This window comes from Neoarius graeffei, chromosome 6, assembly GCF_027579695.1.
Source record: "Neoarius graeffei isolate fNeoGra1 chromosome 6, fNeoGra1.pri, whole genome shotgun sequence".
In the NCBI taxonomy this organism is placed as follows: Eukaryota; Metazoa; Chordata; class Actinopteri; order Siluriformes; family Ariidae; genus Neoarius; species Neoarius graeffei.
Genome location: NC_083574.1, coordinates 85337904 through 85355444, shown reverse-complemented (window position 1 = coordinate 85355444; position 17541 = coordinate 85337904). Strand labels below are relative to the sequence as shown.

The 17541-nt window shown below is 39.4% G+C and overlaps 2 protein-coding genes across 3 annotated transcripts in view; one reads left to right on the top strand and one right to left on the bottom strand.

Moving 5' to 3' along the window:
* The window catches only part of LOC132888119 (carbohydrate sulfotransferase 8-like), a 329227-nt gene that overhangs the window by 65257 nt on the left and 246429 nt on the right, over window positions 1–17541 (bottom strand). The window lies entirely within an intron of this gene.
* Window positions 5530–13065, top strand: LOC132888123 (low choriolytic enzyme-like). 2 transcript variants are annotated; one of them, XM_060924131.1, is made up of 7 exons: window positions 5530–5592; window positions 6899–6956; window positions 9369–9524; window positions 9814–9928; window positions 12393–12571; window positions 12717–12798; window positions 12933–13065. In XM_060924131.1, the coding sequence occupies exons 1-7, from the start codon at window positions 5530–5532 to the stop codon at window positions 13063–13065; spliced, it is 786 nt and encodes a 261-aa protein (XP_060780114.1). The 2 variants fall into 2 exon arrangements, with proteins under 2 accessions (XP_060780114.1, XP_060780113.1); XM_060924130.1 differs by having other exon boundaries at window positions 5530–5607.

Genomic DNA, 17541 nt, shown 5'->3' with positions numbered 1-17541 from the left:
CTTCAAATTTTGATTTGTCTGACCACAGAACAGTTTTCCACTTTGCCACAGTCCATTTTAAATGAGCCTTGGCCCAGAGAAGACGTCTGCGCTTCTGGATCATGTTTAGATACGGCTTCTTCTTTGAACTATAGAGTTTTAGCTGGCAACGGCGGATGGCACGGTGAATTGTGTTCACAGATAATGTTCTCTGGAAATATTCCTGAGCCCATTTTGTGATTTCCAATACAGAAGCATGCCTGTATGTGATGCAGTGCCGTCTAAGGGCCCGAAGATCACAGGCACCCAGTATGGTTTTCCGGCCTTGACCCTTACGCACAGAGATTCTTCCAGATTCTCTGAATCTTTTGATGATATTATGCACTGTAGATGATGATATGTTCAAACTCTTTGCAATTTTACACTGTCGAACTCCTTTCTGATATTGCTCCACTATTTGTCGGCGCAGAATTAGGGGGATTGGTGATCCTCTTCCCATCTTTACTTCGGAGAGCCGCTGCCACTCCAAGATACTCTTTTTATACCCAGTCATGTTAATGACCTATTGCCAATTGACCTAATGAGTTGCAATTTGGTCCTCCAGCTGTTCCTTTTTTGTACCTTTAACTTTTCCAGCCTCTTATTGCCCCTGTCCCAACTTTTTTGAGATGTGTTGCTGTCATGAAATTTTCAAATGAGCCAATATTTGGCATGAAATTTCAAAATGTCTCACTTTTGACATTTGATGTGTTGTCTATGTTCTATTGTGAATACTATATCAGTTTTTGAGATTTGTAAATTATTGCATTCCGTTTTTATTTACAATTTGTACTTTATCCCAACTTTTTTGGAATCGGGGTTGTAATTGGAATTTACAGACCATCTAAGATTCTTTGTTTTATGAAGGGGCAGACAAAAATAAGAATTATATTCTTGCTGCTCCTTTCCAATCATGAAGAGTCGCTTTGATCTATGTATCTTGAATTATGTTCTAATTCAATACTGTATATTGTGCATTTTCATGAAAGGAATGAATAAAAGCAAGTAAGTAATTGTGTAGAGAAGCAGTCAACAGGTGATGTGTTACTTCATGCATGAGGATCATGTGTCATCTGAGAAGACTAGGCTGACAAATGTACAGATACTGGAGCCAGGGTTCTTCTAGAAAATCTGAAGTAGCCGGCCAAAAAAACATAATAGGCAGCTCTGTAATTTTCCACAGTGTGCCAAAGGTATGCTAATGCTAGGGGGTTCTGGGGGCATGCCCCCCAGAAAATTTTGAAATTTGCAAACCTTCTGGTGCATTCTCAGCGAATAAATTATGAACTATTTCCTTATAAAATACTTGCAAAATATATACAAAATTTCCCTCCAGATGTGTGGGTGCTTGGCTTTCTCAGTTACCCTCTGTAGTACGCTGCCTGGCTCTACATGGTATAACATAACTACATACACTACAGCATGGTCATGTGGTCTGGCTCAGCCAATCAGAACGTGAGAATCAATCAACAAATATGGCATCACTTCCAGAATCAAAGACAATTTTGTGGTGAAATAATCAGGTTTGCAGCCAATTATGTGGCCAAGCATGGCTCACATGATATAAAATAGTTCCACCAATGATTACGCAATGCATCTCATGACATTTAAAAAAAATAAAAAAACAATGGATATACCGGTAGTGTGTCAGTCATGGAATATCCTGGATGAACTGATGTCACAATTTCAGGCTACACAACCAACTGGAGTCACAGCTGTGGCTCTGCGAGTATTTGTGTGTGGGTGTAGATCTACGTGTCATGATCATGCCAAGCGAGGCAGGCAATAGCATGGGAAAAAAATTAAAATAATTTGAAAAAAAGATAGCATGGTACATTACACACACGTAGGTCGAAGGTCGCTCTGACGTGAACAACAAACATGGCTGCCTCCAGTGAGTTTATGCCGAGATGCAATCTGAACACTTTTAGTTTGGAATTTTTTGATGAGCCATATTTGTTATTCTACGAAATTGAGTCGTACGTGAGCTGAAAGCTGACAAGACGTGGAACTCCGAGTTGTCTATAAGCCATATATGATGAGATTGAGTGGAATAACTGTTTTATTTTATCCACATTCACTGGATTTTGAGAAACGTAGCATTTTTATTTTTTGCAAATTCAATAAATAAAAACTTCGTACAAAACATCCGACCAAATCATTTCCACTTAGAATTTAAACAAACCGGGGAAATGACAGTAGCAATTTGTGAAAAATGTGATAATAATTATTGAAAAATAAAAAAAGATACATTCTTATCATCAAATACTTTGATTCCATATTTTGTTGCTTATTTTATTTTTTTGAGGGTTTTCTTTTCGAGTAAAGTTTTTATTTCGTTCTTGGTTGGTTCGGCAACACGCGCCGCCATTTTGTTTTACTTCTTTAGCGTTTTTTGGCGGTTGTATCTCAAATGTAACGAGGTCAAGGGTATGACCAGGAGAGTGGGTCGGTCCCTGTACATGTTGTACTAGGTTGAAGTTGTCAATAAGTGCAAGTAGTTCTCTGGCATGAGTGTTTTCAGGATTATCTACATGCAAGTTAAAATCCCCAGATATAATAAGACAGTCAAACTTTAAGCAAATGACTGACAACAGTTCACCAAACTCTTCCAGAAAAACTTTGGCTGAATGTCTCGGAGGCCTGTAAATAGTTAATAACAATATGTTAGGAGAGCATGTAACAAGTGCACATACGTTTTCAAAGGATGTGAAATCACCAAGTGAGGACTGTTTACATTGAAAAGAGGCTTTGAATATATTTGCGATCCCTCCACCTTTCCCATGTCGGGTAGCACTCATGAAATTAAAATTTGGGGGAGCTGCTTCAATCCTCCTGGTCTTTCCAAAACCCCCTTCCCGCTGCACCCCCGCCCTAAACCATACTCCAACCTGCTACAGCTTGAGATCAACAATTTTGAACTTTGCTGACTCAAGGTGATTGACAAAAATGATAATTAAAATCAACTTGCAAAGAAATAGCAAAAGAAATAATCTGGAAGATGTCGAAGTGATGCAACTAGTTTGTTTGAATACAATGGACTGATCAGGGAAAAACTGCACCTGCTTTCTTAACAGCATGACTATTTATCTAAAGCTGATGGCCTTCTATTTATCTTTTCTATTAAAAATTAAGTTTTGAGTACACGACGTCTTAGATACACCTTTTTCAGGAATAAGCAGCTGCTGTTCTATATTCAGGTGATATAGTTATCACGGTGAATAAACAGAAAAGGGTATAAAACCCTGATGCCCCACTGTTACCGTATTATCATACAATTCCTTCTGGAGATTTGAGGTAAGAACAACTCTACTAACACATCTCATCAATTTATTTGTATTACATCTAAAATAGCTATACTTTATTATACACATTTTCTCCTCCATTATCAGTTACCGTATTATCATACAATTACTTCTGGAGATTTGAGGTAAGAACATCTTCTCTACTAACACATCTCATCAATTTATTTGTATTACATCTAAAATAGCTATACTTTATTATAAACATTTTCTCCTCCATTATGCTCACTACTGAGCACAATTCACTTCAGTAGTGCTTTTAACAACAGCAGCTCTATAGAAATCCAGACATGGATTTAGATCAGTGACAGGGGTCAGGAAATCCTCCCTGAGAGACAAAAGAAGAATCTTGAGAGGAATCAGAATCAAAAGTGAACCCATGTTCTTCTGGGTAACACTAGATAGTAGTGTTGTGGTACTGAAGATGGAGTGCTTCCTAACCTCCCAATGCAATGCAATGAAACAGGACTACACTTCAGAACTTGCTAGAAGAATAGGCCATGCTTAACATATCCTATGTACTTATTTGTACAAACTGATAATACCAAAGTTGATGGGCTATTTTAGTTCATTCAAGAGAAATTTTATGTCCGGTTAGGAAGATACTCCAACCAGGAAATTGCACAATCGAGTGTCTAGTTTTGGTCTTGACATGAACTTGGTCATGTGTGGTGTTGGATGTGTCTTGGTCTTGCTCCTCATTGTACTCCATGAAGTCCATGATTTGGACTGCGTTGGCTATGGGTTTACTCTTAACATGGTCTTGGCTAAGGTAGTACTTGAACCCAACACTACTAGATAGTGAGATTATAAATCAGTAGAAGGGCTGTTTCACAGTCAGGGTACCAAAGTGGATTATATGGAATGGATCAAGCATTACTGAAGTACAATAAGTACTTGTGAAGTGAGGATTAGCTCTACATGAAGAACTAATACCATCCCACCTGCAAATTAGTCATTTGTTTGAATACATGCACATGCCAGCTTGAAATACTATTATGTAACCCCATTTTTGACCATTTTTTTTATGTTTCAACCTTATTTGGTCTAGTTTGAAAAGGTTGCCAATCCTAATATTGCGCTATCTTACAGCCTCATTTCATACTTGAAGAATTATTGCCAACAAAGTTAACCCCAAATGGGTACTGATCGGGCAACAAGGGTATATTTAATAAGGTAACTTGTCTGTCAAAAATGTCCTCTCTGGTAATGTGGTCCTTATTAAAATAAATTTAAAAAAGGCAGTTCTTAGACAAGTAGGTTATGATTCTGAAAGTCCAGGTCCATATAAGTACAGGCACATATGGTTATACACTTAGCTTCTTAAAAAGAGCTACAGTGGTTACCAACAAAAAAAAACATGATGTTTGTCTGTCAAAACATTTTTTCTGGAGAGGACAATTTATGTTCTCACCATTAGCCAGGTAACAACACAGTGCTGTTTGTATTCTAGCTACAAATTCTTGCCACCAACAACATTCAGCAGAAAATAAATTTCCATCAAAGGCCTCATTTAGTTCACAAACTGTGCCAAAAAACTGAACTAATGACACAAACTTGTGTACTCTGACTGTGAAACACCCCACCAGAGTAAAGGCAAACAGTATTACATGTGTTGCAAGGATGTTTAGGATGAAAGGATGCATTTTGTGAAGAAGAGTCCTGGTATGAACAGCAACAACAGTTCTAGGGTACAAGTCGACCGTCTTCAGGTGATGTTAAGCATTGAGCTAAGAATTAAGCGAGACTCAGGATCTCAATCAAGCAATAACGTTCAGGTTCCTGCTATGGGGGAAACCATGGCTTTAAGGTTAGAGAAGCAGCTTTGGGACCAAAAGGTCACCAGTTTGATTCCCTGGACCAGCAGATGTGGCTAAAGTGCCCTTGAGCAAGGTACCGAACCCCCAACTGATCCCCAGGCTGCCCATTGCTGTGGCTTTATCAGGGTCCTGTTGTATGTCACTCTGGATAAGAGTATCTGTGAAATGCCTGTAATGTAATATTGAGGAGTTGAAGGTCTCAATGCCTGCATAGTTTGTAGTCCTACTCAAAATATAGTTGATTGAAAGTATTAGTCAAAGGCTCAAACAATCCCTTCATGAGTCACATGGATCAGGGAGTTGGCACTCCCAGACCATCTCCCAAATCCAAAGGATCATAGTGGAGATCTTCAACTGTATCTGCCCTCCTCTACAGGACGTCTGCAGACATGTTTGTGTATAAAGTGACCGTGGGTCTGTTGGCCCTGCTGCTGCTCTGTTCTGGAGAGGAGGTGAGAGACATGCATGCATATATTACAAATAAAACAATATGCATTCTAAATATCTAAGTACCTGTTTGAAGAATTGACTATTCACTACCTGCCACCTTGGTCTGACCAGCTGCCAAAACCAGTGTTGTAGTCGAGTCACTAAACCTCGAGTTCAAGTCCAGTCTTGAGTCCCCAGTGGTCAAGTCCGAGTCAAGTCCAAGTCATTCAAGAAAATTTAGTGTCGAGTCCAAGTCGAGTCCACTACTGAGCCGAGTTGAGTCCGATGCAAGCCCTGCTATCAACAGGGCAAATAACATGAGAGAGGGTTAACACTAGCTAGTTCATCTGTCAGCAAGCAAGCCCCGCTATCAACAGAGCAGTGAACATAGCATGTCACTTCCTTCTCTGGGTGTAGTCTTACCAAACGATGAATGAAGTTTGAGGTTGTCCCTGTCATCTCCTCAATAGTTCTTCTACATATGGAACACATAGCAGTGCATTTTTTCCCACTGCATGAGAAATCTGTATAAGCAAAGTGGACAATCCTAGGGGCTTCTCTCCAGGCATTTTAGTGCCATTAACATTAGTTTGTTCCTGAACATGATGAATGAACACGTGAATGTGCATTCTCTTGCACAAAATTAGTATAAAAATTAATGTAGATATAAATATCTCATGCCAAATTATTATGGCATGTTACAAAAAATAAAGAAAAAAATCTGAGTCCTCATCTCCAATTTACAAGTCTGAATGCAGTTAATACATGAGTCCAAGTCAGAGACATCAGTGCTCAAGTCCAAGTCAAGCCATGAGTCCTTAAAATTAGGGCACGAGTCGGACTACAAGCCTGGCCAAAACCCAAAACATCTGGTGAAACTGGTAGATCATCTTCGTCATCTACTGTATGATTTTCCAGCTTCTTTATTATTCCTTGTATACAACATAGCAGGAATAGTCCTTTCTACCAGAAGGTCTACCAGCTTGACCATGTTGCCAGTTGGTAGCTGGTCAGGCTAAGCTGGATTTTTCAGCAAGGTGAGCCATAGCAAGCGTGAGATCTTTGTAGGAGTAGAAAGAGTGGCACGTGAACAAATTTTCTTTTGCGCTTATTTCATTGCACTTATAATTATTTGTGTCTTTTTTATGTGCTGTGTTTTCTCTGTACCATGGTAAGTCATGCACTTTAACATTACACTGATTATTTATCGATGAACTTCCATTCTGGAGGCATCAACCATTAGTTGCATGCTTTAACTGAACAGCATTTCAAATGAACAGGAACCTTGAAAGATTTAATACGCTAATGTTTCGTCTGATAGGTCTGGAGGACCCGCTTGCTGATCTGTCTGTGGGAGAGCGGCTCGAGAGGGTGAACAGTAACACCAGTATGTACACACAGGCACAAAAACAAACACTGACCCCTACAGGGTAAAGAGTCTACCACTGCCAGCATACAGGATATTACAAATCAAGTCAGTATTTACAACAGAAACATACTTACAACGTTATATATTTATTAACACTGGTATTTTATGGCAGACCTCCATAATTAAGAGAATATGGTAGCTTGATTTTTGATGGCTTTTGCGACCGTATGATGTCCGTAAGTACTAATGACGTACGCCTACCACCATGGGGAACCGGATAGTCAGTGCAAGACAACATCTCATCAACACTTAACTACTGGACAATGAAATTTGTACCTTTATTTCCATAAGATAGATGGGTTTTTATCCAGCACTTATTAATTTGTGCTAGCAGCGCTGGCGCAAATTGTTCCTCTCGCTCAGAATCTTTCTGCTTTCTTCTTATCCTTATTCTCCTAATGTTTTTAGGACGCTATTTCGCCCTCAGTTTTAAACCATTCATCAACAAATTTCACACGAAGAATACCTCTGGGCTGAATTACGTTGCTATGACTTTTGATACTGATCTGGATCACTGATCTGGAATGAGCCGTGAAAAACGGGATTTTTTTCAGTCCCTTATAACTCTGTCAATTTTCATGATTTTTTTCAATCAGTTTTATTTTGTTCAGGGCAGAAGGGCAAAACTTTTCCTCAGTAAGCATCATTCTCTATCTCTTACCACTCCGGATCTATAGGGTACGGTGACCAGACGTCCCGGTTTGTAACAGCTAGCGCAAATTACTGTGACTTTAATTACAGTCTCTATTTAGTTTTTAATTTACTTTTTAAAAAATAATGTGGGATTATTTACTAACACATTTTACAGAAAATATTCATGACAGTTTCATATAAAACTAGTTCAGACAGTTATTACTCCATTAGCTTGTTGGACAGTTGATAGTTGTAACCAGACATCTGTTTGAAATATCAAGCTCGCAGCTCGAACCCTCGGAGCTCAGACGCTGCATTCAGTCGAGGAGGATGTTTTCCAGTAGGTTCCCCCCCGAAAGTTTTTATCCTACTGGGTTTTTCATAGTAGGCAACATATCTTTACATTGTATGCTTTTTTACCTGAACGATTTCTTACTCTGTACCTTTGTTCAAAAATAATTACTGCAGAGTTCACTAAGAATTATGAGCATCTTTCCTGAGTTTTAGATAATCTAAACCTACCGCGGATTGATATTGATTCTTATGTCCGATAATATTGGATCGTAACTATATAGTAACCAGAATGCCAAGGACATAGTAGCTCATCTGGCCTGCCATCAAAACAACCATGACAACCAGAACTGAAACGTGACAATGTGAGAGAGGACCAACCTCCACGACAAATTGTTGACAACAGGAAAATCAACAAAGGACTAAATTTTGTTCCCTGAGGGAAGATCGACCCAAAACATCAATCAGAACTGAATTTGCATGATAAATGAGAGAGGAGATACAATTCTAGTCAGAAGGAAATGTGTTAAGTTGACCTAATGACTAATTTGTTAGCCAAAAAATCGACCAAACAATGACCAAGTTTTGTGCAGAAGGTCAAGTTCTTTCAAATAAAACAATCAGAACTGAAATCCATAAGTTGTAAACAAAGTTGTAAACAAATTGTTTCCAACAAGAAACTCAAGATACAAATGACCAAGTTTTGTTCCCCGAGGGAAGATCTACCCAAAACATCGATCAGAACTGGAATCGATTGATCAGAACTGGATATACAATTCTCGTGAGAGGCCTGGAAAATTCATTAATTTGGCCTAATTACTAACTTGTTAACAAAATATTTGACAAAACAACGACCACGTTTTGTGCAGAGTGATGAGTTCTTTCAAATAAAACCATTGGAACGGAAATCCGTGGAGAACTGACGGAGGAGATGCGATTTAACTGAATTGTGGACAGTGGATGACGGACGCCATGCCATGGCAACAGACCATCGGCCTTATGACCAGATGAGCTCATGATGTAAAGCGAAAGCGCTGGTTCACTGCTGTCCACCAGGCACCCAGCAGAGTCACACACCATAATAAATGCAGTGGTGTTGTTTCTAAGAAAGGAATAAATATGTATTGTAACTATGATGCGTATCTCATTATTGGTTTCACTGTCACAAGATAATGCAGTGATTCACTGACATGAAATACACGACACGACACAATTCAGTGGTTCATTCATGGTGCTATAATGTTATTATTGTATTCAGGTTAATTTTGTGCCCTTGTAAATATTTTGCTCATAAACTCATCAGGAGCTCTGCTTTTAGGCAGTGACGAAATATTTATATAAAAATAAGTAATGCACCATTTGATTATTGATGCAGGAAGAAACATATTGAAAATTTATTAAATGTACTGAATATTCTAATTATTATAAAAACCCTTTGTATGTTAGTTCGTAGTGGAGATAAACCTGAGCTGATTGAAGGAGACATTGCTGTTGCTGGCGATAATGGGAAAAACGCTGATCCCTGCACCTCCTCCCGTTGCAAGTGGCCAAAGTCGGCCGATGGCAATGTCTACATACCCTACGTGATCGCCGATGTATACAGTACGTCAAAGATGTGAACTCATATCATATATCATAATAATTTTAGTATCTCATAAAATATCATTCAAACCTTATGTTATTATTATTATTATTATTATTATTATTCAAATGATCATATTTCTATTGTTAATGTAAACTGATTTTGACTCATTTGGCTTCTGATCAAGGAATTGAACAATTAGTGCTTATTATTATTATTTATTTAACATCACACGTTGACTGTATATTCAATTTGAAGTAGCACAAGGAGCAAAGTGACTGACCAAACAGATACTCTGTACACCCTCAGATGATGATCAGCGGAACGATATCCAGAAAGGCCTGGACTCTTTCAACAACACCTGTATCCGTTTTATTCAACGCTCCAATCAGAAGGATTATATCAGCATTGAGTCTATCAACGGGTATGCACACATATAATCTTCCTTAAAATGAGACTGTTCAGTGATGCACACCCTATACTCCATACTATAGTTAGGATTATATCCCTTATCAAAAAATTCCTGTGCAGGGATTGGCCAAGCATGGCTCACATGACATAAAATAGTTCCACCAATGATTATGCAATGTAGCTCATGACATTCAAAAAAAAAAGGATATAGTGTGAGTCAGTCATGGAATATGCTGGATGAACTGATGTCACAATTTCAAGCTACACAGCCGACTCAAGTCACAGCTGTGGCTCCGCGAGCATTTCTGTGTGTGTAGAGCTACGTGTCATGATTACGCCAAGTGAGGCAAGTGGCACATTGCACACACGCAGGTCGAAGGTCACTCCGACGTGAACAACAAACATGGCTGCCTCCAGTGAGTTTATGCCGAGATGCAATCTTAACACTTAGTTTGGAATTCTTAGGGATATTTAAGTTATTCCATGAAATTGAGTCGTACATGAGCCAAAAGCTGACGAGACGCGTAGCTCCGAGTTGTCTATAAGCCACGTATGATGAGACTGAGTGGAATAACTGTTTTATTTTATCCACATTCACTGGATTTTGAGAAACAGAGCATTTTTATTTTTTGTAAATTCGATAAATAAAAACTTTATAAGGGACGGCACGGTGGTGTAGTGGTTAGCGCTGTCGCCTCACAGCAAGAAGGTCCGGGTTGGAGCCCCGTGGCCGGCGAGGGCCTTTCTGTGCGGAGTTTGCATGTTCTCCCCGTGTCCGCGTGGGTTTCCTCCGGGTGCTCCGGTTTCCCCCACAGTCCAAAGACATGCAGGTTAGGTTAACTGGTGACTCTAAATTGACCGTAGGTGTGAATGTGAGTGTGAATGGTTGTCTGTGTCTATGTGTCAGCCCTGTGATGACCTGGCGACTTGTCCAGGGTGTACCCCGCCTTTTGCCCGTAGTCAGCTGGGATAGGCTCCAGCTTGCCTGCGACCCTGTAGAACAGGATAAAGCGGCTACAGATAATGAGATGAGACGTTCTTATCATCAAATACTTTGATTCCTTATTTTGTTGCTTTTTTAAAATTTTTTGAGGGTTTTGTTTTCGAGTAGAGTTTTTACTTCGTCCTCAGTTGGTTCAGCAACACGCTCCACCATTTTGCTTTTCTTTAGCGTTTTTTGGCGGTTGGGAAATCAACTTAAAGGTGCATTACTGCCACCGACTGGGTTGGAGTGTGGAACAGGAGATATTTTTTTTCGGGGGGGCGACAAACAACTATATTATTTTAGCTATTTCTGTTTCTTTTAAATACTTGATTAAGCTGCCATTTTGTTTTTCTCTACTCACGGTACATGAGCTGATATCCTAGTAGTAGAGTAGCCAATCAGAGCACGCGATTGCTCATAATGTGGATAGAATAAACATGAATATCACTTGGACTGTTGGACTGAGTAATGTGTGTGAACAATAATTCTTGAAAAATAAAAAAAGATACGTTCTTACCATCAAATACTTTTATTCCATATTTTGCTGCTTTTTTTTGTAATGTTTGGGTTTTCTTCTTCTTCTTTAGGGTGTTTTGGTGGTTGGCAAACCAACTTAAAGGTGCATTACCGCCACCGACTGGGCTGGAGTGTAGAACAGGAAATAGGGGGGGGGGGGGGGGGGGCTATATTCTTTTAGCTATTTCTGTTTCTTTTAAATACTTGATAATTTTTGGGGTTTTGTTTTCGAGTAGAGTTTTTATTTCATCCTCAGTTGTTTCAGCAACATGCTGCACCATTTTATTTTTCTCTACTCCCGGTATATGAGCTGATATCCTAGTAGTAGATTAGCCAATCAGAGCGCTCGATTGGTCATATCCAGTGAATGTGGACAGAATATAAATCTAATATACCATACACTGTGAGGCACCAATTGAAATTATCCATTCACTTTGGTGAGTGGCAGAGGACTATTTTCTTTGGTGCTGTGCCCCTCACAAAATAGTACTACACCAGTCACCTCAGAGAATCCATAATTTCAACCGGAGCCTCTCAGTGCATGGTGTATTTGATTATTATCCATCACTTCAAATATCAAAGCGCATTTCGTAGTGGTGTTCTTCGATTAATTCTTTCAACCAGTCTCTGATTAAATTACATTACATTAATGGCATTTAGCAGACGGTCTTACCCAGAGCAACGTACAACATACCCAGAGCAGCCTGGGGAGCAGTAGCCTTGGTTAAGGGCACTTCAGCCATTCATGCTGGTCCAGGGAAGCAAACCAGCAAACGTTTCGGTCCCAAAGCTGCTTCTCTACCCATTAGGCCATGGCTTCCTTCTAAACGTTGCATTGCTCTTGTTACAGTGGTCAAATGGTAAATAGGTTTAGATCCTTTAAATTTGATTACTTGATGTAAGTCAACGAAAAAAAAACCCCAAAACCCCACCAATGTGTCATATTACTGATACGTAAATCTTATTCTTTTTACAGATGCTGGTCTTACGTTGGACGTCAAGGTAATAAGCAGGCCCTGTCCTTGGAACATAACGGCTGTGTCTACTTTCATACCATTCAGCATGAGCTTCTTCATGCTCTGGGCTTTCATCATGAACAGACCCGCAGCGACCGAGACAGCTACATCGTTATTGTCTGGGAGAACATTGAGGAGGGTACAGACCCAGGATTTATGCAGTTAAAGTGTTCAGATTAACTTCTTTAAAAATCTTGATCTGCTGAAACTTTTCAAACATAAATGCTTTTAGTGGGTTTTACTAATTAGTCCCCAACTAATTGGGGTGATTGTTTCCTCATCAGACAAGAAGTACAACTTCAACAAGACGGACACTCTCAACCAGAATACACCTTACGACTACAACTCCGTCATGCAATACCACAAGTCAGTCAGTCACCAAACAACCATCCCATACATTTTTCAATATTCAATATCATTTTAATGTAACATAAGCTCATTAAACTGATTTGAAATGACTGCAAAACAGAAAATACTGACTTTCTTGTTTGGTATTTCAGAACTGCTTTCTCTAAGAATGATAAGCCCACGATGATCCCCATCCCTAACCCCAATGTGACCCTCGGAACGGCTACTGAAATGAGCCCAAATGACATCCTCAGAATCAAGAGACTCTACAACTGCTGTGAGTAGTTCACATGGACAGCTGTAGCAATAGTCTTCCTTTATGCACTACTGGAGTTTGAATTATACTAGTATATGCAGTTTCTATTATAAAATATTGAACAATTATTCCATGAAATCGAGTCGTACATGAGCTGATAGCCGACGAGACACGTAGCACCGAGTTGGCTATAAGCCATGTACGATGAGATTGAGTGGAATAACTGCTTTATTCTATCCACATTCATTGGATTTTGAGAGACTGAACATTTTTATTTTTTGCAAATTCGAGAGACTTTATACAAAATGTCCAACAAACTCATTTCTGCTTAGAATATGAACAAACTGGCGAAACGACGGTAGCAATTTGTGAAACATTCCATAATAATTCTTGAAAAGTAAAAAATGATACCTTCTTATCATGAAATACTTTTATTCCATATTTTGTTGCTTTTTTGTATTTCTTTGAGTTTTCTGCTCAAAGAAGATTGAGGGGGATTGAGGGGGACTATATTCTTTTAGCTATTTCCGTTTCTTTTAAATACTCGATAATTTTTTGGGGTTTTGTTTTCGAGTAGAGTTTTTATTTCGTCCTCGGTTGGTTCAGCAACACACTCCGCTATTTTGTTTTTCTCTACTTACAGTATACGAGCTGATAGCCTAGTAGTAGAGTAGCCAATCAGAGCGCGTGATTGCTCATATCCAGTGAATGTGGATAGAATAATATAAAATGGAATGGCCTTGATCATAGAAGAGAAAAATAATTCTTTATGAGAATGTTAAACACTTTTTTTTCTTTTTGTGCAGAAACTGCTGTGTACTGGAGATAGGCAGTCTTTCAGGTGGCCTCGGACTGGATAACTGCATCTTAATAGTTGTGATGACACTTTGAAGTCGTGTCATTTTTTGAAAACAATAAAATAAATTCACTTTACACACTGCACCCATTTGTTTTGGTCAATACAACAGTAAATACAGTTTTCTCAAAATGAGTTGCTTAAAGACTACAATCTACCTTTTATGACAAATCTTAACAAGATATGGGTTCACATCTACAGGACCCAGTAGTAATGTCAGAAGTTTGGACATGCCTTGACGAGGCACAGCTGTTAATTGAAAAGCATTCCAGGTGACGATCTCATGAAGCTGGTTAAGATAATGCCAAAAGGGTGTAAAGCGTCATCATGGTAAACGCTGGATACGTTAAAGAATCTAAAATATGAAACATTTTTGTGGGATTTTTAAAACACTTTTTGTTAACCACACATGTTCCAGATGTTATTTCATAGTTGTGATGACTTCAGTATTGAAAGAAAAAGAAAGAAAGCACAACTTTATTCATCACACACTTGTGAAATTCCTCTCTGCATTTAACCCATCTGAAGCAGTGAACACACACATGCACACACACGTGAGCAATGAGCACACACACACACACCCAGACCAGTGGGCAGCCATGCTAACAGCGCCCGGGGAGCAGTTGGGAGTTAGGTGCCTCGCTCAAGGGCACCTCAGCCCAAGGCCGCCCCACATTAACCTAACCGCATGTCTTTGGAGTATTGTTCTACAATGTAGAAAATACAAAATACAGAAAAAAATGATGAATGAGTCGAGTAGGGGTGTACAAACTTTTGATTGGTACATTAAATCATATGTATTGAATAAATAACTAAGGTGTGCCCATGAATTAATATATTAAAGCCATTAGATGTAGTATGGGAGTGGCACACGGTGGTGTAGTGGTTAGCGCTGTCGCCTCACAGCAAGAAGATCCTGGGTTCAAGTCCAGTGGCCAATGGGGCCCTTTCTGTGCGGAGTTTGCATGTTCTCCCCGTGTCCGCGTGGGTTTCCTCTGGGTGCTCCTGTTTCCCCAACAGTCCAAAGACATGCAGGTTAGGTTAACTGGTGACTCTAAATTGACCGTAGGTGTGAATGTGAGTGTGAATGGTTGTCTGTGTCTATGTGTCAGCCCTGTGATGACCTGGCAACTTGTCCAGGGTGTACCCCGCCTTTCGCCCATAGTCAGCTGGGATAGGCTCCAGCTTGCCTGCGACCCTGTAGAACAGGATAAAGCGGCTACAGATAATGGATGGATGGATGGATGGATTGCTAGATGTAGTTTGCAGATGTAGTTCATTGTGGTCACAGGAACCAAAGTATCATTTAAATTAGCTTTTACACAGACCGGAGTTACTGACGTGAATATTATTTGCCTGTATGAATGATCAAATTCTCCATGTGAGTAGACTTTTCAGCCAAGTAATTAAATCATGTTATACTATATACAATTTGTGGCTATGAATTTGGTATCTTCTGGATAATGTGTAGCCTTGAGATATTTGACTCAAAAATCTTAACTTATGGCCACACCTTATTAAAAAAAAACCCCAAACACCTCCATATTAATAACTCGGAGGCCCCTTGTTTTAAGGCAGGCCCAGTAAGATGGTTGAGACATGTTGTTGGCATTGAATGTAGATAATCATTTTTATTGTTTTGAGCTTATAAATGTGTGGTGTTTTTTTTCCTTTAAGTTGTTGGTATATGTAGCTGATGGTGTAGGTAACTGATGTGCGGTGTACTGTAGGTACAACCCCGATTCCAAAAAAGTTGGGACAAAGTACAAATTGTAAATAAAAACAGAATGCAATGATGTGGAAGTTTCAAAATTCCATATTTTATTCAGAATAGAACATAGATCACATATCAAATGTTTAAACTGAGAAAATGTATCAAGGGAAAAATGAGGTGATTTTAAATTTCATGACAACAACACATCTCAAAAAAGTTGGGACAAGGCCATGTTTCCCACTGTGAGACATCCCCTTTTCTCTTTACAACAGTCTGTAAACGTCTGGGGACTGAGGAGACAAGTTGCTCAAGTTTAGGGATAGGAATGTTAGCCCATTCTTGTCTAATGTAGGATTCTAGTTGCTCAACTGTCTTAGGTCTTTTTTGTCGTATCTTCCGTTTTATGATGCGCCAAATGTTTTCTATGGGTGAAAGATCTGGACTGCAGGCTGGCCAGTTCAGTACCCGGACCCTTCTTCTACACAGCCATGATGCTGTAATTGATGCAGTATGTGGTTTGGCATTGTCATGTTGGAAAATGCAAGGTCTTCCCTGAAAGAGACGTCGTCTGGATGGGAGCATATGTTGCTCTAGAACCTGGATATACCTTTCAGCATTGATGGTGTCTTTCCAGATGTGTAAGCTGCCCATGCCACACGCACTAATGCAACCCCATACCATCAGAGATGCAGGCTTCTGAACTGAGCGCTGATAACAACTTGGGTCATCCTTCTCCTCTTTAGTCCGAATGACACGGCGTCCCTGATTTCCATAAAGAACTTCAAATTTTGATTCGTCTGACCACAGAACAGTTTTCCACTTTGCCACAGTCCATTTTAAATGAGCCTTGGCCCAGAGAAGACGTCTGCGCTTCTGGATCATGTTTAGATACGGCTTCTTCTTTGAACTATAGAGTTTTAGCTGGCAACGGCGGATGGCACGGTGAATTGTGTTCACAGATAATGTTCTCTGGAAATATTCCTGAGCCCATTTTGTGATTTCCAATACAGAAGCATGCCTGTATGTGATGCAGTGCCGTCTAAGGGCCCGAAGATCACGGGCACCCAGTATGGTTTTCCGGCCTTGACCCTTACGCACAGAGATTCTTCCAGATTCTCTGAATCTTTTGATGATATTATGCACTGTAGATGATGATATGTTCAAACTCTTTGCAATTTTACACTGTCGAACTCCTTTCTGATATTGCTCCACTATTTGTCGGCGCAGAATTAGGGGGATTGGTGATCCTCTTCCCATCTTTACTTCGGAGAGCCGCTGACACTCCAAGATGCTCTTTTTATACCCAGTCATGTTAATGACCTATTGCCAATTGACCTAATGAGTTGCAATTTGGTCCTCCAGCTGTTCCTTTTTTGTACCTTTAACTTTTTCAGCCTCTTATTGCCCCTGTCCCAACTTTTTTGAGATGTGTTGCTGTCATGAAATTTCAAATGAGCCAATATTTGGCATGAAATTTCAAAATGTCTCACTTTTGACATTTGATGTGTTGTCTATGTTCTATTGTGAATACTATATCAGTTTTTGAGATTTGTAAATTATTGCATTCCGTTTTTATTTACAATTTGTATTTTATCCCAACTTTTTTGGAATCGGGGTTGTAATTGGAATTTACAGACCATCTAAGATTCTTTGTTTTACGAAGGGGCAGACAAAAATAAGAATTATATTCTTGCTGCTCCTTTCCAATCATGAAGAGTCGCTTTGATCTATGTATCTTGAATTATGTTCTAATTCAATACTGTATATTGTGCATTTTCATGAAAGGAATGAATAAAAGCAAGTAAGTAATTGTGTAGAGAAGCAGTCAACAGGTGATGTGTTACTTCATGCATGAGGGTCATGTGTCATCTGAGAAGACTAGACTGACAAATGTACAGATACTGGAGCCAGGGTTCTTCTAGAAAATCTGAAGTA